Source organism: Lates calcarifer, linkage group LG3, assembly GCF_001640805.2.
Source record: "Lates calcarifer isolate ASB-BC8 linkage group LG3, TLL_Latcal_v3, whole genome shotgun sequence".
Lineage (NCBI taxonomy): Eukaryota > Metazoa > Chordata > Actinopteri > Centropomidae > Lates > Lates calcarifer.
This window is the reverse complement of record NC_066835.1, coordinates 12,135,889-12,159,184: the sequence shown is the minus strand read 5'-3', so window position 1 is coordinate 12,159,184 and position 23,296 is coordinate 12,135,889. Positions and strand designations below refer to the sequence as shown.

The 23,296-nt window shown below is 42.9% G+C and overlaps 2 protein-coding genes across 2 annotated transcripts in view; one reads left to right on the top strand and one right to left on the bottom strand.

Annotated features, from left to right (window-relative positions):
* Positions 1–4,193, bottom strand: part of dtnbp1b (dystrobrevin binding protein 1b) — a 61,763-nt gene extending 57,570 nt beyond the window's left edge. The window contains exons 1-2 of the mRNA XM_018697982.2: positions 4,062–4,193; positions 2,726–2,902 (exon numbers count right to left, since the gene is read on the bottom strand). The gene's annotated coding sequence lies outside the window, so the exon portion shown is untranslated. The remainder of the gene's footprint in view (positions 1–2,725; positions 2,903–4,061) is intronic.
* A 134-nt stretch (positions 4,194–4,327) lies between these two features.
* mylipa (myosin regulatory light chain interacting protein a) lies at positions 4,328–21,864 on the top strand. Its single transcript, XM_018697975.2, is given in 8 exon segments — positions 4,328–4,579; positions 5,914–6,104; positions 15,326–15,511; positions 16,934–17,085; positions 17,088–17,130; positions 17,222–17,386; positions 18,484–18,910; positions 20,018–21,864. Coding segments are annotated over 8 exon segments (1,452 nt in total). The 5' UTR covers positions 4,328–4,492; the 3' UTR covers positions 20,219–21,864.
* The last annotated feature ends 1,432 nt before the right edge of the window (positions 21,865–23,296 follow it).

Below are 23,296 nucleotides of genomic sequence, written 5' to 3'. Positions count from 1 at the left end.
TACTCTGACAGACATCTTGAACTACATTTAAATAACTCCCCATCATGTTCTTACTCACATAACCCCCAAGACATGAAACATGCTGTCTGACACTTTTAAAATCCGAATGAATAAAATAAAATAAAAAAAAAAAAACATTTAAAAAGCCCAAAACTGCTGGCACACACCGATCATGAAAATTTCATCTGGGCTTTGACTAATCTGTGCTGAATTTCTTGTGTCTTTATACAAACATATTGCTTTCACTTGGATTGTTCTGATGCAAAATGACTTTAAATCCTATTCTCCAAAATTGAACATACGTGCTGTGGTGTAAATGCCCCTTTCTATCTCCATCACACATTATTTAATACTTGTATTTACTACAAAATTCATTCTCATAAAACAATAAAATAAAACCCGACTCACAAAAAAGACTTTTATTCATAAACGCATGACATATTCTATTAGATCTTCCTTGCCTCCCACACATGGAACCAGCCATGTGTAAAATGTTCTCTGAGAGACCCAGAAAGGCAGAAAAATAAACACTAACACTAACTGTGCAACTGTGTTTCTGAAAATAGCATTTCTAATTAGTTAGCTATAGTCACTGCATTTGTATCAGCATACAGTGGTTTAAACAGCCATCAAGCAAAACCAATTTTACTGATTGTTCACTGCAATCTAGGCCATTTTCTAATCAGCAGTTACACTAACTAAAATTAGATGATTATAATAACCAAACTACAAATGGTTGTAGTAATCAATCTAACTTGTTGGGTGCATAATATAAAGTCTGCTCCGTCAAAGGCAACCAAACCTCAATCTTAATAGGTCAATCCATCTTTTTTTTTTGGCTTCGAGAGAGCCAGACTCCCTCTGCCAGTTCCTTAGTTCTCTCTGACAGTTTCCATTCTGCCCGGTAGCGTAAATCATCCCTCTCCTCGCCTGAATCTACCAGCTCAATCCTCAGGAACATTTCTTTCTCCAATATCATTGAAGCTAACACAGAGTCTGTGGTTTGTCTGGCTCTTGGCAGCCCCGGGGAGGAACGAGAAACCCCGCGACGAGGGGGTGGACCACTTTTAACCCCTCTGCCTCTGACCACCTCTTCCTCGCGTTTCACCAATGTCACTTCTCTATCATCTGAGGTAGATGTACTTGAAGAGCTCTCATTGGTCGAGTCAGAGCTAAGAGACGACTGCGTGTCCACCGATTGGTCAAGGTCCACTTGGTAGGCTAATTTCCTGTTACTGTGCCTGCTGATGGACAGACAAGGAGGCCACCGAAGGGAGAGGCATCTCGTCATTGCCAGCCATAACTCCTGAGGCCTGAATAAACCTGACCTTGGTGTTTCATTTGTGTCACAATAGGTGTCCTGTTTCTCCAGTCGCATGCACTCTGCCGCTAATTCTGTCTCCACCAACTCTGTGACAGGTACTCCATTAGAGTTCTTTGGTGAAAGTTCCTCTTCTCTGGCCTCATTTGATGACTGTAGCTGCTGATCTTCTCCAAAGCTGAAAGAGCTGCTGAACCTCTGACTCCTCTTCATTGCACTTTCTGCCTCCGCATCTGAATCTGACGGTGAATCTTCATCTGATGAACATCCACGTGGTGATGGTGGCTCTTTAAAGTCCTTTAACCATGGCTGTTGATTCTCTTCAGACTCAGAGCAGCTGCTCTCCCTCTGGCCTTTCCTCATACTTGGGCAAACAAGTCCACTCCTTTTGCTTAATCTGTCAGCTGCCCAGTGCTGCTCTTCTGTCGCTTTACCGGATTGAGAGGAATGAAGCAATGTAATCAAAGCTACCACCACCACAACAACAACAACAGCCGCAGCAGCTCTTTTAGCATGGCACTTTCTGACATAATCTCTGCTTCAAGAGGCACAGCTTTGGCTGGCGAGATGGGCAGTGATGACGCTGTGATGTCATGTGCCCACATGCACACACATGCGTGCACACGCACACACACAGAATCCCCTGCGTAGCTATGTGTTTACGCTCCACTCGAGTGAGCGGTGACTTGCCTCAGAGGGAAGTGATGTCACATTGCATGATGTCATACCTAGCCGCGAACCAAGAGTCTGCAAATGGTCTGTGTGTCTGTGTAAGAGCCCAGATGGTAAAAAAAAAAGATGCCCTACCACCAAAATTGACCTAGATGTGCAAAAGGGGGGTCTTAATAGATTAATTTTGTTGTTGTTTTTTTCCTTTTCATCTTACTTTAGGTCTTCTTGCAGTTATTATCACATTGGTATTCAGCTCAAAAAAAACATTCATCTTAAAAAAAAAATATGTCTGTTTCTGTTTGTGTTAAAGTACATAAAGGCACCAAGACAAATGTACAAATATTCAAATCTGTAAGAACAGTATGTGAGTATCTAAATACAGCAGTGTTTCTACAATCTGTTAGTGTGCACAAACAGTGACACAGACAATAGTAAAGTGAAACTGCAGGTGCCTTTTCAGTGTATCACAGACAATTGCTCATTTATCAATTCATTTATCTTCTTTCTTTTGAATGTACTTCTGTTGTATTTTGGGACAAAGAGAGAGAGAGAGAGAGAGAGAGAGAGAGAGAGAGAGAGAGAGAGAGAGAGAGAGAGAGAGAGAGACAGGGAGATAAAACCAAAAACTGACTCCCACCAGCTGTGTACCTGCAGGTGCTCTACGTCCAGTGTATGCGAGCGTACGTGAGTGTGTGGCTGTATGTGTGTGTCTGCTGCTTGCTCAGTGAGTACCTCCAGTCCCATGTTGACAGTGGTGGATGGTAGGTCACTCGCTATCTTCCTGGCTTTTCCATTTATGGCTATGACAGCTGCACAGACTGCACGTCCCTCTGTTCACTCGATGTACAGCTTCTTACATCACCTCAGGGCAAAAGGGCACTCACCGCTGCCGACTCCAGACCGGCTGACCTTATCACAAACAGAAAGACACACACACGTCACAGCTGATAAAATCTGTTGAGTCAATTTTCATGGGGGGGCTGCATGTCATTGAGACTGAGAGAAAGTCACTGGAATCATCATGGAACTCAGTAACAGATGTGTCAGCACCCTCCTGAACAGTTACTTTCAACACTACTAACACTAGCTGTGGTCAGTAATGTCAAATGCAAACCAGTGTTACATGATAACCTAATACAGCTGGTGTCATGGTATGGATTACATGTTCTCAATGACCAATCAAAGTTCCTTGAACTTGCAAACTTGATTTCCACAGATACCATTTAAGTCGTTCATCTGAACAAACACACAACAACATAGTGCATGTGCACACATGCAGTGTGTAAAATTTAACCTCATCTCATACCCATTCTATGTAAATGCTTTAGTACAATAAAATCCAGGAGCTCCTTCAGGGTCCTGTTGTATCTGAGTCACAAACGCTACGTCAGGAATGCAGTGGTGGGAGAGAACAAAAATATGGAGAGGCACAGGCACACTGCCTCTACTCTGAAATGTCCCCTGGCAGACAAATACAGAGTTTGGCTTAACACAATCCCTCCCTGGTGTAGGAATGAGTGTGTGGCTGCAGTTTTCTGCAGTGTCTACTGGCCTCGCCTGTCCCCCACTGTGGAAATTACAACATTTTGTTGCTGAATAATGTATCATAAAAGAGTAGGTGTTGAGGAAGAGACTGAATAAATACTGAATTATTAAATCTCCTCCTATAAGTCAGTAAAGCAGTCACTGAAAAAGAAGCCTCAACTTCTAAGACAGGAACCAAACAGCAAATCAGCGTTTCAGTAGCCTGGATAAAAAGGCCCCCTGTTCGTCAAATTAATAAGATGTAACTTTACTTGTAAAGTGTATAGTTATTTTTAGCATAGGTGTCTTTAGTTCAAGGACAAAGCAATAAGCTGGTTCAAAGAGGAATACCGTGGAAAACGAGGCCCTGAGTTCGAAACACAACGGATATGCTAACATGAAATATTCATAAAAGCTTTGGACAGACACTGCAGACTAGCAAGATGGGATGCTTTCCCGTTATCACAGCTATTTCTGGACTGCATACCCATACATTATTCACACAAACTGAGGGGAGGAACCGTATACAAGCCATTAAACTCACCCCAAAAGTCTGCTGAAGTTCGCTGAAATGCCTAATTCATTAGGAGCAGGTGAGTTGAAAGCCACCTTCCTCGTCCGTGCAACAGGGGAGCCAGACGAGGGCGCTGCGGACTCCTCACACTTCCAGGCACGGGAGGTGAGTCCGAGCCAGAGCTGGCGAATGTAACGCGACTTCCGATTGGTTGCCGTCTTGCAGCGATTATATCACATCGATCGTCATTGGACAGCTGCGAGTAGGCGGTGCTGTGCACGGCATTTCATTGATATACCCTTACAGCTGGTGGCTACAGATTCGCCACACGGAGTGAAAGGGGCTAGAGAAAGTGACGAGGGCTTGATGTAGGGGGTTTTCAAGAAGGCTCGAGAATTGTTTTATTATTTTTTTTGAAGAAGAGTGTGGCACACCAAAGATTTACAGAAGACACAGCCAAAATGCTCTGCCACGTTACTCGTCCGGATTCCGTGGTGATGGAAGTGGAAGTTGATGCGAAGGCGAACGGTGAAGACTGTCTGAATAAGGTAGGCTGTGGTGGAATACACATCACATTTTGTTGTTATGATCCCTTACTGTAACACAGTGTCACAGACAGACAGGACAGCAGCGTTGTAGCTGTCTTACGAAACTTCAAAGGCTCAATTCCTCCAAACTTTATCTTGTTCGCCTCGTCGATCATTCGTGACTTTAAACGCTCCAGTATATCAGACGATTGAAGAGTTGAATCCGGTTTCTGCAAGACGACGAATACTTTCAAGTTGTTTTCGCTGCTTGACATATAATTTGGTGTGAGCTTCATCACAGCAAAACTACCGATACATCTGCTTCGTTGTTGCACACGAGGACAGAGGAAACAAAATGTTCTGCTGCTCCCAACGTGCTGAAAAAAAGAATGCATGTAACTGTAACAATTAAACCTTAAAATGTCGATTTGTCAGTCGAAACTGTTGACTTGACATATAGGCAGGAAAGTTTTCATACACTGATGGGAAACTGCGGTAGCCTCTACCTGCGCGGCTTAGTCGGTGGCAGATGGCTTTGTTAAGGTTACTAGAGTTCATTCTCCTGCGTTCACGCTCCACTCAAACTGAAACTTCACTCCGAGTTAAGTAGTTTAGATATTCGCATCTCTTCCCTCTAAAATGGACACGAGCAGTGTAGGGTGTGAACTTTTTTCCTTTCATCTGTAGCCTCAAGTTGTTGTTTTTTTTTTCCTTCCCCTGCTAATAAAACGTAAAGCTATTTCGTATGCATGGCATATTCTCAACTTGCCGTGGGTATGAATGAGTTTTATCTCAGCCTCCGGGCTCCCTGCAGACATTCACCAGCAGTTATGTAATAACCCCCATGGCCTCCTCCGCCGCCGCCGCCGCCGCTGAAGGGGCGTGGGATTGTGGGTTTGATGAGCACCCTTTACCCCGGGAGAGCCTCCAAGTTTACTTCCACCCTATCGCGAGCTGTGGAATATTGATGGGTTTTATCTGCGTGAGAGTAGCACTTGGGGAAGCAGAAATCCAAATGAAGGAAGTGATAAAAGCACTTTTCTTTCCTCACTCTCGAGAGAAAACTATTGATTCCTGTTGAAGAAGTCAGGAAAAAGCCACTGTGGACTTATATTCAAGGAACACAACTCAAAATTGAAGATGTTCGGTGGCCTCTCTACTCATTGTGCTCTCAGGCTGTGATTCTGCCAACTGTTATAGGACCTATAAAGCCTCTCTGTGTCCAAATGATTTGATATGTCTCCCATTACCCTTGTCCACACAGTTGGTTTTAGAATTCCTCTTGAATAGCTTTGTCCAAAATCCACTTTTGTGACCCATTTCTGTCATCTCGCTCTCTCCCTCACTCTCTCCAGGTTTGCAGAAAGTTGGGTATAATTGAAGTGGACTACTTTGGGCTGCAGTTCACAGGCAGCAAAGGAGAGAACCTGTGGCTGAATCTGAGAAATCGAATCTGCCAGCAGATGGATAACTTGACGCCCTGTCGGCTGAGGCTGCGGGTGAAGTTCTTCGTGGAGCCCCATCTTATTCTGCAGGAACAGACGAGGTATGCTCACCAGCTCTCCAGCTGCATGGACACTGTGTGCAGATTTGCCACTTGAAACTTCAAATTTGCATATGGACACAGTAGCAGATACTGTAATTGTGTTTAACCACTTCCTCTATGACACATTTCCTACATATGGATCAGCTTGTCACCTTTGAATTAAATCTGTTCTATGTTTTTCATCAAAATATACATTTTTTTCTTATGACTACATGTGACGTGCAATGAGGAGCACATGCTGGAAAAAACAAAGCCATCATTAGTGAGCTCCCAGAGCATAATCTGATCACTTTGTTTCCAATACAGTGGAATGCCCTGTAGTAACCTCTTCCCTGAGCCCTTCCGGGGTTACTACAGGTCATTTTGGTGGAGTGCCAGGCAGGAAATGTGATCCAACAGCTCTGGGGGCTATGCTGCTCTGTGGCTGCCCCCCAGGGACCCTGTGTGTGACAGCCAGGACCTCTGTCACTGCCCCCATTCAGCTCAGAATAACCTTTGTTTGTGCCTTTCCCCCCCCCTGATTGTTTGTGGCCATTTTTGTGTGAACAAAGGCTCAGCCTTCAGTTTGACATTTGTGCAGATGCTGTTTGGAAACTGTGCGACAGGGCCGGCGCGTTTTCCTCATAGTTGTTGTTTTCACGGGAATATGTCATCATTATGAGTCACTGTTGCAGCTGGTTTTCATAATGATGTTTGTAAGTTTTTGAAAGTGTCAGGATATAGATTTCATGCGCACTTTGTGCAATTTCTAAACACATGCATCCTGAATATGATGATAGCTATATTTTTATTTTAGAAGCACAATAGCCTGAAGAAACTCACTATAGGAAATAACATCTTGAAGTCACATCCCCCTCTATTATCTCCTCTCTGCCATATTAGTGTAAAAATCTCTTACAACAACAGAACAAGCCTTGACATGTCTAGATCCTGACTCAGTATTTGTCAGCCCCAATTTCATTCGATGTTATAATGAAAAAGTGCAGTCGCAGCCATCAGAACCTGTTCAAAAACTTGTTTTACACACATAATCTAGTGTGATACGACAGGCCTTACATTCACTCCAGGCAGCATCACGAGTGTTTGGCACAGCAGGATTGGAACTATGGTTCTGGAGTGAGGACACACCGGAGGGGAAATCTGTTTGGAAATCTTTTTTTTTTTTTTTAGATCTGCCCTCTGTCTCACACACACACACACACACACAGCATGCCACTTGTGCTGTTCATTAAACTGACATGCATCTGACTTGGCCGGGGTTTGTCTGGCATTCCAGTAAGCTCTCAGTGTCTCTCCCGGTTCGCCCACTGCCCCACCTTCAGCTCTTTCTTGCTCCCTCTTCCCTCCCTTCACAGAAAGGTTACAAAAAGGAAACTTTGCTCTGTCTTCCAGTAAAGTTTATCTCAGTCAGATATAAACTGTCCGCCTACATCTCCCCCTACTCTGGCCCATATTTGGCAGCCTTATGAAGAAGAAAGTGAAAGGTGGCAGGGGGGACAGGGACAGGACAGGACACTTGGCTGCGCTCTGACCTCCACTAGATTAGCAAGGGTTATCAACAGATGGCTGGCGTCGGGTGGGTGCAGGGTGGTGGGAGGGGGTGGGGGTCACAGAGTTGTGAAAAAAGGTGAGATAAAGATGCGAGACGGCAGGCAACAGTGTGTGTGTGTGTGTGTGTGTGTATGTGTGTGTGTGTGTGTGTGTGGTTGCTGCTAATAAATACTCACACATGGCACACACCGCTGTGCCATCAAGTTATGTGTTTAATTTTGGCGCAGCCTTGATGCCAGATCCATCTGCTCACATGTGATATAATTTAAGTGGTGGGGGAGAAAACACCGGTGTCAGTTTTTAGAGATGAGGGCAAGGTGTTGACAGTGCACGGTAGTGGCATTTTAAGGACCAACACATGGCTCTGGGAAATAACTACACTGCATTTACAAGTGTATTTATTATTTAATGTACTATTTTCATGACTAAACATGGTAGCTAAGAGTTCTGTTTTTTTCACTTTTTGAACCACATTAGTGCTTTTGGAACCTGCTAAGGTCCCATTTCACTCCATTTCTTTTGCTGTCACCTTTGACCTACTTAGGCTAACACAGCATTCACGCAGCTTGCTCTAACTGTAGGCACACCTCATCATGACACACACACGCACACACGCAAAGGAAACCTTCCTTTATTGCACATTTTTGTTACTTGCACGCCTGCAGGCCATTTTCAGTGAATGGGAGGATCTTCATAACTAGTTTGAGGAATGTGTGTCCAATTGTTGTTTACAGAAAATTCAGTTTCTCCCCCCCATATTTACCACACAGCATGTTTGCTACATTTACAGCAAAAAACACAATTGAAGACAATTTCAGTCAGTAAACAAGTTGTTGAAACTTTTAGCTACTCAGCACAAACTCACTTTACAACAACACACCATGTTTCTGTTGCTCAGTAATTAGCACGTGTGTGTGGGTTGGAGTAAATGTTCTCAGCAGCGTATGGACAAAGCAAAAATAAAAGGGGCCTATATGGTACCACATCTCTCAGTTGAAATGCATGTATTCCGAGGAGTCATCCAAAGGATCAATAAAGTCCGTCTAAGTCTAAGTCTAAATGAGGGGTGGGCCTCTTATAGGCTTTATTACATAACCCGCCCTGGACTGAGCGCGCACAGAGCAGCTTATATAAGCTGCTGTGTGCTCTGCTGCCACGTAAAGCCTAGCAGGTCACTTGAGTGTTCCTGCTCACATGCAGCTGACTATTTGGGGACTTTGAGTTAATTCCATTTTCCTCTTTTGTAGGGCCTACTTGTGCTGGAAAATATTTAGAAAACGGATTCAAACCCACGTTTTCATAGTATTTAAAACGACAACGTGGGCACTGGCTGATCATAATACATCTGTCTGATTTCTTACACTCAGTAATATGTTACCTATAAAGCCTTTGATAGGGTTTTTTTTATTGCACACAACCAAAGTGCAGGCAATATCTGTTTCAGCTGCAAGGTTTAAGTTTAGCTTGATTCTGCGGCAGCCGTGTCCTCTGCTTCAAAAACCCTTTTTTCTTTAATCTCATTTCCTTAGGTTCTCCATTTGCCCTTCTCTCGCAGCCTTGTTTTTTTTCAAAACAGTATCTCCCAGCTAGCTTTGCAAATAGGACACTTTTTGCAAATGCATAAAATTGGCTCTCAGGGTGGCTTCTTCTCATCTCTGAGCTTCTATTCTGGGCAGCTGAAGGTTCTGTATCGAACAAAGACTGGAGCAAGGCTGTTGAAACCTTCCAACAGCTTGAGATAAGTTAGTTTTGCAATGAACAGTTTTGTGATTTTGGTTCTCTCGCACCAGTGGAAAATAAAAGCAGGTCTTCAAACTGCAGTTGTTTTGTAAAACATTTGATTTGCATTCATCTGTATTTCCATGACATACCCACTGGTGTGTTCTTTCTATAGGAAGCTCACTTTTTATTGGTTAAGGGATACTGACCCAAGGGGCCTCAACAACAGCCTGTCTTATCTGCATCATTTAACACCACTTGCTGGGGGGAGTTTCTGGTTTAAATATGTGAATTTTTCCCCTTCATTAGCCCCCGTATTTAGCATTCTGATCAGGCAAACACTGGATACACTCAAAGGGCACAACTATTAGCAAAGGCTTTATCAGAGGTCCTGATTGTTATCATGTTTACCACCTTTAGGGCTAAGCTTATCTTTAACTTAAACCCAAATCAAAATCCAAATGAGTTTGAGACAAGGCAATTTATTTTAATTGTTATGTATTAATACTTTCATTGAAGAGTTCCTTAACTAATGGCATTTCAAATTAAAATATATATGGAGCTCAGTTTTAAAGCCAGCTTTAAAGACTAAGCTTTCTTGATGTCATGACTCTCACAGGACAGTATTCCTCATTATGAAATGCAGCCTCGCAAACAGACTATTGATCCATCCAGGGATTTTCCTTGCCTTTCCCCCAGTGCACGGTGGGCTAGGTTCCAGCCCCATGTAGTTTTTTTTTTTAAAGCATGGATCGCCTGAGAAAAGTTTTTACAAAAGCAGACTTGACATTGAATGGATGTTCATTAATATAACATGAGCCCTACAATTCTTGTGCGGTGTAACTTGGAAAAGCACAAAAACAGGAAACATTAAATTGCAGTTTTAAGTTCACCTGAGAGCAACATCTCTGACAAAAATCCAGACACTACCTCTTCAACTGCATGTTCTGCAAAAACAATTTGAGGTAATTTATTCAGGTCACACACAGGTTATCATTTTCAGCTCACCGGCAGTCTACGCAGACAATCAGATCACACCACACAAGTTTTTAATGGCACACTCCACCATCAGCAATTAGTCGCTTTTACTCTCCCTGTGAGTTTCTTTCCTCCTTCATTTGTGCACTCGAGTAACCTAACCCCTAGTTTGCCTTGTTTGAAGTCATAACATTAGCTGTTGCCCAAGAATGACAGAATTGTTGTATTTGTTTGGCGCCTGAACTTAGGATTGATGCTGGGCTTTAATCACCATTATACCATCCAGTGCAGAGCAACGGCCTGTAACCCAAGGCATTTAGCATACAAACAGCTTCTTTGTTTTACTGCTGTATAGCTTTCAGTTCAGCTCAGCACAGAGCAACGGCGTATGTGTTATGATAAGTGCTTTGTAACTTCCTGCTAAATTACACAGATAAAACCAGTGACTGTTTTAGTCTGACTTTCCTTTCAGCCCACACCTTGCAAGAAGATGTTCGGCAGAGTTTACTATAGTTCATTGACAGATAGTAACCTCGCAGCGCACAGCTCCTGGCAGTATGTTATTTGACTAGCCTACAAACCGCATTGTTGAGAGCCCAACCGATGAGGTCTGAAACTCCGCTGGTGATTGGCTGGGTGAGTCGCAGTCTCCAGGCAGAGGTGTTAGGTTTCAGTTTGTGGGGACGTTTTGTTCTTCTGTGTAGTCAACCGGCTGACATTCTGCCTTCTAGGGGAATAGACACTGGGAGAAAACATAAAAATCAAACTGGTTTTATAAATGGTCTGAGAGTTTAGTTGACTTGATTGTCTCTGGTTACTTGAAAAGGTACAGCTGTTCTTTTTTTTTTACCCTCTGGCACCAGAGTACATAAAAAAAGATTTCTCAAATCCTCTTATTAAAAATATGCTCCAAATGAATTGTTCAATATGCACAAACACTGCATTCTCTGGATATTTTAGTGTTTTAAATTTAATAGTTACAAAACTGGGCAGAAGAAATCAGGTGAAAAAAGTTGGATTATCTCATTCACATCCCCTCAGCTGAGCCCTGCAGCCAGTGACCTATTTTCTGATATTCTTTCTTAGTATCGAGGCCTGCTTTAATTCAATTATTCCAGCCAGGCAATCAAGTATTCAAACATTCCTGCAGCACCCCACATGACCTCTCTCCGCTCTCCACAACCACTGTTTTGAATAGCAGTTATTACTCTGTTGCTCTGTTAGCATTCGCAGGAGTATTATGACTGTGAGTGAATAAGCCTCTTTAGACTTTGATTATGGGTTGGGACAAAGCAATAAGAGGTGTATACAATGTAACACAGGGAAAGTGGGCCAGGAGACTTTGGTCTGAGCATAGACTTCCTGGCATTCAGTCTGTGTGTCTGGCGCTTCAGTGAAGGCCAGTCTAAAGAACAAGCAGTGCTTTGAGGATGGGTTGCAGTGCTTAAAGCACACTTCACGGATGACTCTGTAGTGATGCATGTGCAAATGTGTCTGATTAGTAATGTGTGTTGTTTCCTTGACACGGTGAATCAAACAAGCTGAGGCATACAGAGTGGGGGTGTGGGGGTCTAGTTGCGGATAGTGAGTCTGATGCAGCCTGGCAGTCTGTCGCAGCAAGAGACAGATGTAAGTCCTGTGATTCCGTCGAGCCGAGTCACTCTCATGAGAGTCACAATGAATTAAACTCCCTATCATCTGCTCGGATGCCCATTTGGTTGAGCACAGGGGTCATTTGTACATTCTGTTGGCTCTTGTCTTATTGCCTTGGTCACTGGCCTGTGTAAACCTGATGGGTTTGTAAAGGACTAACATCTTTTTTTTTCCCCCATCCAGTCGCATATCAGTTTCAAACATTTTACCACATTCAGGAAACATTAAAAAAAAGGCAATTGCACAACAAATTTGGGGAAGTCTTTTTAGAATTTCATCAAGAGTATTACAAATCAGCCTCAAACACAATGCTGGAGATGCTGTTTGTGCATTTATAGACTCTTGTTTCTCCCATGCCCCTGAGTGTGGGATAGACCTTGACATGTGCTGAGGCAGCACTACTCCACTTAAGCAGACTGATCCTTGGACAGCTGTCTGAGAAGCTGTCCACTAAATATAGGACAAGCACAAGTATAGATAGAAGTACCTATTTTTCTAATAAATCATTTAAGTGGAAAAAAAAAACAATCTGAACATATACCTCAGATCTGTTTTGTTGGAAGTCTGTACAAAACATTTCCCGTGCTGTTATCATAGCAAGAGTTATGTAGCAAAGAAACAGTAGCATTATAGCCTCAGTGGGGGAATTTGTTACCTGCTGTGTATGAAGCAGCTGTACCTTGTTGTTAGTCATGTTTTCATGGAATCTGGCAGAGAGCATATCTTATTTATCCTCAGCACAGTCATGCTATGAAACGGCTATCGATGAACTGTAGTTACCTCAGCGGCAGGCCTGTTAACCGGTTCTACTGTACAGTGTGCAATAGAGGTGTTTTCTTTCCTAACAACAATTGGAATTCTGGCCCGAGCTCAGCAGAGCACGCACACCTGTTTGCACACATGTGGGCACCCACAACCCTGGGACATGGAAGGAGTCAGATATCTTGTTCTTGGCCAAAAGTTACATATCTAAGTCGACATTGTCACGGATGGTTGGTTAAGTGAAACATCACCAAGGTTAAAGTTTCACAGCACCAGACTAACAACAGGCCAGGACTTGAAGACATTAAATGCCTTGCTCATTGGCTACGTTGACCGATATTAACCTCTTGCGAATCCCCGCCTGAACTAGAGTAACCTCCGCAGCTTGCCCTATAGTGACTCTTTGTCAGCACCCTGTAGTAAACTCCCAGTCGAAGTCAGCCCTATTGTTTGCGTCAGGCAGGTAGCTAACTAGCAGCACTCCGTCACATGACGCCTGCCGGGCCTGACACAATAGAGCGCAGTGTTTGTGTGTGTGTGTGCGTTGGAGGGAATGGGATGTTTAACACCATATCAAAGCACTGTTTGTTATGCCTGAGGCTAGTCAGCCATGGGGCTTGGTTGTTATGGTCTGGCTAGATCAGGGGTGGTGTAAACTGACTTTTGTTTGTGTGCCTCACAGCTGCTTTTGCTGCTGTTGATACTCCTTGGAAGCACTGTGAATGTGCACTGGATAAGGCGTGTCTTTGTTGTTGCATACTGGAGCAGTTACAATACACACGTGCGGATTCTGCGACCACATGCGCTGCTCCCTCAAGAGTCTGGTTTTCATGTCCCGCAGGATGACAGAGGAAGCACCACCTTCAGCTCATTCCCGTGTTCCCCGTAGTTCCCATGAGACATCTCAGCAAGATGCATTTTCTACATAAACAAAACACAATGGGTTTATGTAAATGTAATAAAAGGAATGATGTGTGCTACCTGCCCCCTCCCCCTCCACTCAAAATGTCCCTCTAAGCCCCTTTAAATATCCTCAAGTCACAATGTGACCTGATTTCCACAAGCGAAAAGCATCTCTCTTTGCATCATGCTTCAAAGAGAAAGGTAACCCAAGGGAAAATTTATAGTGGAATAGCAGAAATAACGAGCAGTTTCAGGAGCAGTTTGCTTTAGTCTATTCATCAGGATGTGGTAAGCCAAAATATTCACAGTCATTTTCTTTAAGCATTGAAATGTTCTTCTGCTTGAACTCTTGTCAGCACAGGATGCTAAAGTCATACTTTCAGTTTTGGTGTTGTCTAAGTGAGGTCTACAGTGTCTGTAGATATAAGGTTTGATCAGAGAGGTTACTTCAGGTCACTGTATGCACGGACTCCGTTAGTGAGAGGACTGAAATTGGGGTGTAAAGTTTTGTTGAATGTGGAGGGATGTAGAGAGAACTGACTGATGTTAAAGTCAAGATGTTAAAATGAAAAAAAAAAAAAAACTCCGGTCACCAGACAAACCAACAGGGTGAAAGCTGCCCGACTGGTTTATGGTCACAGAGGCAGGTGACCTGAAGCAAGCTGGTGCCTGCAAAATCTTCTTAAGGTTACTGTGCCATAGGTTATCTCAAGGAAGGATCTGTCGAGGTTACTTTAGTTCAACAGTCTTCATGATGCAAGGAGTGAGTCAGTCAGGGTGTTGCTCTTTTTAACGTCTTGTCTCCTGCTGCTAGAAGGAAAGAATTCTTCACATCTTCTGGTCAAAACAATGGAAAGGCCCTAACCAGGCATGGCCTTTTTTTTTTATTTATTTATTGTTTTTAAGAATTTAGCTGTTTTCCTTGGCCACACCAGAACTCAATGTTCTCATTTAATCGTTCAGCCCAAACAATAACAATAGTTGTTTCTGACCACTATTTATCTTTGAGCTATTTTCCCAAATGTCACTTTTGAAAAAGGAGAGTGAGCTCATGGAATTCCTGCACGTCCAACAAAACAAGATTATCAGTATCTTGGCTTGTCTTTAAATGGGCATATTGCATGAGGTTATTGAGCCACAGAGCAAGAGACACAGGCCGGATGCTGGTCATTGTACCTCATTTCAAGTCCCATTACTACAGTGAATATTCAGACTAATCACATAAACATACACAATAGTGGTCACACGTTGGCCCAAGTATGTCCTTCACTGTAGAAAACAGTCCTGTAACTTCTTTCCCCCTCTCAGCTTCCACTTTCACAGCCTATTGTGAATTCACACTTTAAGGAAGTTGTAATAGTGCATTTTGGGGAAGAGACTTAAAAAGAGAGAGTGGAGTTATTGTGACAGCTGAATAAATGCCACAGTTGCCTTTTCTCTCTTCTGGACACACACACAAACACCTGCCGTCTGTGGTGAAATTCTGGTGAAATTCAGCCACCTGCTCTAGCCAGTGTTTGCACCAGACATCCTGACTCCTCACACACAGGGGTAGAAAACAGTATTTTTTTTATGTAAAGAAAATGACCACAATCACAACATTTCCATTTTGACCCATGCTGTGTGTGTGTGTTTATTTTCTTTCTGCCCACCAGACACATTTTCTTCATGCACGTTAAGGAGGACCTTCATAACGGTCACCTACGTATGGGCTCGGAACAAGCGGAGGAGCTGAGCGCGCTGCTGGCACAGGCTGAGTTTGGCGACTACAACCAAAACACAGCCCAGTACTGGTACTCAGAGCTGTGTGGAGAGGAGCCCAGCACTGCTACTATCAACAGGTAAAGCACTTTCTAAGGAGCCCAACATAGATTTCTTGAGGAACTGGTAATTTACACAAGTAAACAAGAGAGATAATAGCCCTTGTACATGCAAGGTCACACGTTCTGGCCAATCATTGATACCTGTTGACCTTTTCTCCACCAGTTCAAGCCCCCTCACTATCTCTGAGGAAGGTAGGACTTCACCCAATAAAGACATGACGAAAAGTCAATAATGGATCATGGCAGTGAACCAAGAATGATATAACATGGCAGCTAGTGTACAAGGAAATGGAAAGAAAGGGATTCTTTTAAGAAATCTTCAGCTAGAAAAAAATGCCACAGTGATTTGAACTGATAGTGCTGAGTTTTATATTTTGCAGTTTTCCTATACTGTCATGTCTCCCTTCTAAGCCAGAGTAACTTTTTTATCTGAGGTGAAAGACTTTAGATAAGAGTACATCTGACACAGCCACACAGTGTGTGTAGCCTGTTTGACAGCAAACACGCACACATGCACACACACTCACTGATCAGTCGAACAGAGCAGCTGACAGATCAGATAGCATGGTGTTTGCAGAGTTCCACTGACAGAGCCTCCCACTGTACATCTTGAATGTTTTCTCTGTAAACAAAAAAAAGAGGGTGACAAAGTTTCACCACAGCAAGGTTTTAGAGTCAGATTCCACTGCATTATCAAACATCTGATACTCCACATCACACTTTCCAATGCAAGGCCCGTCCTGTGTTCAACTGTTGGGAACGTATCCAGAAACTTCTGCAGCATTTCCACTTTGTAGTCAGAGCCTATGGAGTGACTTCTGGAGCCATTCTGTAGTGCACATGACGCTGTTCATCAAATGTTCAGCCTCTTAAATTATATCAAGCCCCATCTGCCAAAACTGCTTGCTACATTAAACTCTTTATCCATGTGCCATTACTGAATCAGCAGGCACCGCCGTTCATTGCTACACCTACACTTAACCCCTGACTGTAATGTACGCAGGTGCATGAATTCCCCAATAGCTATTTTCTATAAATTTCATAGAATCATGTTCTAAATGTGGATCAATATGGTATACATATGTCAGTATGCATTTCCCACCACAGTCTGTAAGAATTGGGAGGCTTCACTGGCTAAAAGAAGCTTTCAGCTGTGCTGCCTAAGCATTGATCTCATAAGTGTAGTTGTCAGAAATGTACCAGCTTAACATCAGAGCATTCTGCCCGAAGGCGTGTTCAACCTTGACAGCTAAAACACACTCTGCGCTGCATTTATCCCGCTTTCATAATTCACCTGTCACAGTGGGTGTTCCTTGATATAAGATCGTTTGCACGATAAAGCTTGTGCCAGAAAATGTCACTTTAGAGCAAAACTAACTTAAATTGGTTGTCCCCCCCCCCCCCATCTCTTCCCCCACCTTATTCTTCCTCCCGCTGCAGCATCATATCCAGACATAAAGCTCTAGAGGGTTTGAGCCAGGGCTCGGTGGAGTATCAGGCCCTGCAGCTGGTCTCGTCTCTGGAGCATTACGGCGTGGAGTGGCACTGGGCTCGCGATGCAAACGGACAGCGGTTGGCCATAGGAGTCGGCCCGAGGGCATCGCCATCTGCAAAGAGGACTTCAGCTTAGTCAACAGGTATGTTACTCCTCATTATACTAATACTGTGGCAGGTTTTTGACTTTATTTTCAATATGTAACCATTTCTTCTCTCTTTGTCTCATTTTAGAGTGAGCTATCCCGTCATTCAGATTGCTACCCAGTCAGGGAAAAGTGTGTACCTGACAGTTACCAAGGACACGAACGACAGCGTGGTGCTTCTCTTCAAGCTTATTAGTAACCGAGCAGCCAGCGGTCTGTACCGGGCCATCACTGAGACCCACGCCTTCTACAGGTGAGCGTCAAAGACACACAATATTTAATCCCAGACCAGTGGCTCACATACACACTGAGGCTATATATTGTAGGCAAATTTCAATAGGAGGGGGTTCAGGTCCTCTAATAGCTTCACACAAATTCAATACTGAGTGAAATTACTGGAGACAGAGCAGCTACACACTGTAGCTCACCTCATGTGGTGAGCAAAGATAACAATTAAAATTAATTTTAAGCTCTGCTGCTCAGCCGAGTTCTGACTGTATGCGAGTGCGTGTCAGCAGCCTTGGCTACAGCTCTTAGTCATTGCACCAGTCTGAGCTGCTTTAGAAAGCACACCTCCAAGCCCAAGCTTGTTATGATAATGTAAAGCAGTTTATTGCTAACTGTCTTGCACTAAATACTAGAAGATTATAAGAGAGGTGCAGGGGTGGGTGGGCCAACCTAAAATGCATTCTCCCATATTTGTACACACTGACTAAGTGTGCTCCTGTTCCCTTTTTACCCTTTTCATGGTATAAATACATGAAAAGTAGGACACATAGCCTCATAAAACATGTCCTTGACCCGAATGAGTGTTGATAGAAACATGGATTGGGCAGGGCAATCTTTTATGGGTAGTAATTTTCCTTTCCATAGACAATAGGTATTTATGTGTGTGTTTGTGTAAAATTTGCAGTGAGCAGGGACAATTCAAATGGCTGAGCTATGAAATTGTTGTCAGTCAAAAGGTACAAAAGACAGCCCTGTGCCTTTGTTTCAGGGATGGATTTTAGCTCAGAGTCTGCAGATTTTTTTCATCCTGCTGCTCAGAGACAAGTATTCAGTGTTTATCTCAATGTGGTGAATGTGACGTCCGAACAGGATGAACAGTAGGTGTTGTCTAAATAAACAGTGCAAGGGGAATGTAAAGTAAACACAGACATACTCTCTGCAACAGTGAGTGCATGAAAAGGTTGTAAGGCAAATGTGAGTCTCACTGCAGAGGAGTTCAGAAGTTAAGGCAGACGATGTCATCAAAATTGGATGCGTCAGGCCAAATGCTGCAGGTTTGCTGACACAAATCCATCACGTCCCAACGATGTTTTAATCGTGGATTCTTATTTTCATTTCCAGGTGCGACACAGTAACAAATGCAGTGATGATGCAGTACAGTAGAGACTTTAAAGGTCACCTAGCTTCACTCTTCCTCAACGAAAACATCAACCTGGGCAAGAAATACGTCTTTGACATCCGGCGCACCTCCAAGGAAGTGTACGACCACGCCCGCCGCGCGCTCTACAACTCCGGTGTGGTGGACCTGGTGTCGCGCTCCGGCAGCGAGGAACGCTCCTCTCCTTCGCGCTCCCCGAGCAGGGACAACAACCAGCAGGACGAGGGGCTGGACTGCGGCAGCTGCCAACAGAGCCGGGCCCTGCAGGAGAGGCTGCAGAAGCTCAGGGAGGCTCTTCTGTGCATGCTGTGCTGCGAGGAGGAGATAGACGCCGCGTTCTGCCCCTGCGGCCATATGGTGTGCTGCCAGACGTGCGCAAATCAGCTTCAGGTGAGACGTGAGAATTTTCTGTGGAAGACTGATGAGTTCATCAGCCACGGGGGGGGGGTGGCTTTCATTCCTTCCTTAAGTCACATGCAGTAAGAAATGGCAGACAGACAGAAACACAACCAAGTAGTACTTCTAATAGTACAAAGCAAATTCTTGAAAACCAAAGAAGTTTTTGCTTTGTTTTTTTTTTTTTTTTTTTGTTTTTCTAAATGGTGGCATGCTTTTGAGTTTGCAGCTATACCGAAAGCTCTTTAATTACACTTTAGTTCCAACTTCTTATCCTTTTATGGTCTTTTAAGCAACATCCAAAGCTTTGCTTACACTCTGCTGACCTGATTGTCCCCTCACCTAATCAGCTAAATGTTGCCCATCTCTGTGGAAGCAGATTGTGTGTGTGTGTGTGTGTGTGTGTGTGTGTGTGTGTGTGTGTGTGTGTGTGTGTGTGTGTGTGTGTGTGTGTGTGTGTGTGTGTGTGAGTGAGTGTGAGTGTGAGTGTGTGTGAGTTTGTCTTTTATGAAGGGATTATAGCAGCCAGGCAAATCTCCCTTCCATTAACTCAACTAGGGAACGTGACCCAGCTAATAGATGTGTGAGTGAGTCAGTAGAAATTTAAGACAAGAGAAGGAAAGACAGAAAGTTCCACTGCTTTCAGTAAGTCTGTGGGAGCAGATACTTGTCATGATGTCCTTGAATCTTAACACTGTTATTTTTCTCACGACCTGAATGATAACTACGGCCTTTCCGGACTGTGTGATTGTGGCTACATATTGTCTTAGCTTGCACCTGTCTTTGCTGGTTTTGAGATATGTTATGTACTGTTTGAATTCATAACAAGAAATATTCCAGGCAAGATTCCCTGAATAAGCATGGAAAAATATACTACCAAAACATAATGGGCCACTAAAGAGTTCACAGTATTAATGCATTAGTTGGACCACTTTAAATTTGGCTCAAAGCACAAGCAATTACCACTTTGTATCACATCCAAGTAAGTGTGTAAATCCCTCACTCTTTAGCTCTTTGTTTATTTTCTGATACTGACCTGCTATTCAGATGTCAAACGGCAGTACACTAAGTGCTTAATCCTTTCCTTCCTTCTCCCCTCAGTTGTGTCCCGTGTGTCGGTCCGAGGTGGAGCACGTACAGCACGTCTACCTGCCCACCTGCACCAGCCTGCTGAACCTGACGGTGACGACCGACAACCACCAGCACCACAGCAGCAGCATCCCGGCACCCATCCACAGGGACACGGCCTCTCCTCACACCTGCCCCGCCACAGAGTACGAACAGAAGATCTACCACACATAAAGACAAAAAAACTCATCAAACTCCCATTACAGACACTTTGAAGCTACAACAGCAAGATTCTGGTCTCATAAGGAAGAAGCATTTCTCATCCCTCTGTGTTTTCCTGCCCGGATCTACCAAACATATAGAAACTTTGAACATAATCAAAGATGAACACACTTGAACCACTCCCTGAATTAGTGTTTGCACGTGTGTGTGTGTGTGTGTGTGTGTGTGTGTGTGTGTGTGTGTATGAGAGAGACAGAGAGAGTTTTATTGTTATTTCTTTGTCACTTTGGACTTTGTTTTGTTTTTTTTTTTTTGTGTATCATGTTTTTCCAAATCCCTTTGTTTTAAACATCACTATCCCCTACCACAACACGATTTTAGATTAGGATCTTATTGTCCTTGTCAATTAAATTATTGCATCAGTTGACCTGATACAGAATAGAAACATCTAGAAACAACTTTTTTTGTGAGTTTTGCTTTTAAATTTGTTGTTTTGGATGTTTTTTTTTTTGGGGGGGGGGTCAGTATCAGGCTCCTAGTACCAGAACCCAAACCATATGACGAACGCCTGTGTTTTACTTTTATAATAGCTAAACACTGTACATACTGGTTGAGTCTCTTTTTTTCAGTTTCAAGCTTTCTTACATTTTACAACTTATGTTTGATTTGAAAATTGAATTTTCTGGTGTGAAAATTTTTTTTTTATTTCCTTTTTTTTTTTTTTTCCATGTTTTCCATGCCAATGAGAAGGTATTTAGAGGCTAAGCAGCACTGCTCTGGGTATATATATATATATATATCTGCATACTAATTAGACACCAAAGGCGATAAAACTGCCGTGGTCTTGTTCTTCTAATCTCAGGGGTCAAAGGGGGATCTCAATGGTTCTTTTAGCTCATCAGAAATGTATTTCACCGACACTCCCTTAACCTCTCTCACCTCGAAACGGGTCTTGATGATTAACTACCACTTTATCCAAAACAACAAGCCTGGTCTCATCGACTGCTGCACCTTTACATATGTGTCTCCATGCCAACAGACAGGTAGAAATTAAAAGAAACTAAAAGGCTCTTCTTAGTAGACAAAGAACCATGATTATTTATGAGAAAAAGAAAATAGAAATGTGTCCAGAAGCAGCTGCTTCCTCTGAAAACCTCAGCGATAAATTTGTTCTCTGGGTATACTAGTGAGTTACATTTTAATATTTTTTTTAAAGGGTACTAGGATATCTGCTTGTGCAATACTTGCTTGCTTTTTGAAAAGATTCTCATTTTCAAGTTTTATTTAATTTCAATTACTATATTTAAAAGGAAAAAAAAAAAACAACATTGTCACTTTACCAAGGAAGTTTTCCATGTGTCTGTGGGGGGGTTTGGCCTTAATGTAGCACCAACACTGTGTTTATTATAAACTTTCCACAGACTTTTTTTTTCTTGCAAGAAAAGGAAAACTTTATTTCTTTTAATGCTGACTCGATTAAGCTCAGTCACTGCAGGGGAAGGACTTTTTTTTTTCACATTGTTCAAGTAGCGAATTGTTTCTGTTTTCTGAAGCAAAAGCCACTATGCTCTGTAAAATAACTCTTAGAATTAAATTCTTTTTATATATTCTGCCTTTAACAAAAGAGAAAGTATTAATAAAGTTGTTTTTTAAAAACACCCTGGAGTTGTCAAACATTTTTTGTGTATCTGAAAGCATCTTACTCAGAACCTGTAAGACCTAAAAATGGGTTAATTTCCAGGATTATGACAGGCCGTACTGTGTGCTGGACTGAACATGGGTTGTTTAGGTGCACTGATGATTTAAATAGGTAGTGTGTGTACTAAGCAGTAGGACCCAAAGAACCCAAAAAACACCTCAAATCTGATAAAGAGAAAAAAGGTACTTCCCTTAAATATTTTGGCACAGGAAATACTGGATACATCCTCGGGACTCTATCGGAAAAGGAAAAATGAATCAGAACTTCCTGCAAATCTCATCTACTGCAACCAAAATGATGAGTGTTTTGAGAGGTAATTAAAACAAAAAGGTTGGGAACCACCTCACTAGGACAATTAGACACTGGCAATTTCCCTCATGACACTGTAGCATTATATCATCAGGCCTTTGGTCCAAGGGGAAGTTTATGCTTTGTTAACTGACTGGAAAATTTTATACAGTCAAAGTGAAAGAATGAAACATTGGTCATGAGACTTGTTTTTACTCAGCAAACTTATCAAGAAAAATCAGTAAATTTGCAATCTTGAAATAACCAGGGCCCAGAGGTTTCTCATAAGACATGGTGAGAAGAGTAAGGGCAAAACGATTTCGGTGAGACCTGTAAGGGCCGTGTGAAGCAAATACCTGCTGTGACTTCAGTCCTCTGAGTCTACAGCTCCTCAGGTGGCTATGAGACTGAAAGGTCACTGCGTCATTTGTCATTGTCAGGCTGGGAAAGGGAGCTGAAAGTTGCACAGTCTGTGGTAAGAAGACGCTCTCTTTGCTGATGAGAAATGACAAGCTCCACTGGACTGTGATCATAAAGTCTGGAAACAAGAGTTAAGAACAGCACTATTTATTAGTCTGACTTTATCCCTCTCTGAACCCCTCTGTCTTTCCACGACCTTCCACATCAGAATGCCTCTGTCTTCCTCTCCTTCTTCTCTTATCTGTTTTCTCGCTCTCAGGCATCACTGCCATTAAATGAACCCCAAGGACACTGATGACAGCGGGGGAAGGTGGTGAGAGAAGTGCTGTGTTCTCTTGTCAGCCATGCAGAACTCAAGTGTTATTGCAGGTTAGTCAATAAAACCACAGTAAGTAGCATCAGACAAAACACTGTCTGACTGTAAAGTTAAACTTTAACCTCAAAATACAAGGAAAAACAACTGTAAGTGGGACACATTTTAGTCTGTTGACCATCAATAGCTACTTGTTTTTTGCTTTGCATCCCTGACACAGATCCACGTATAAGCAGGCACAAACAGGGCCATGTCATGGGCTTCAGCACAGGTGAAGAACAAACAGGAAAAGTTGTGTGGAGAGGAAAAATGAGGATGAGCTTACAGCATTAGGCTATATCGCTAGAGAAAGCAGTGGTAAAACATGAAA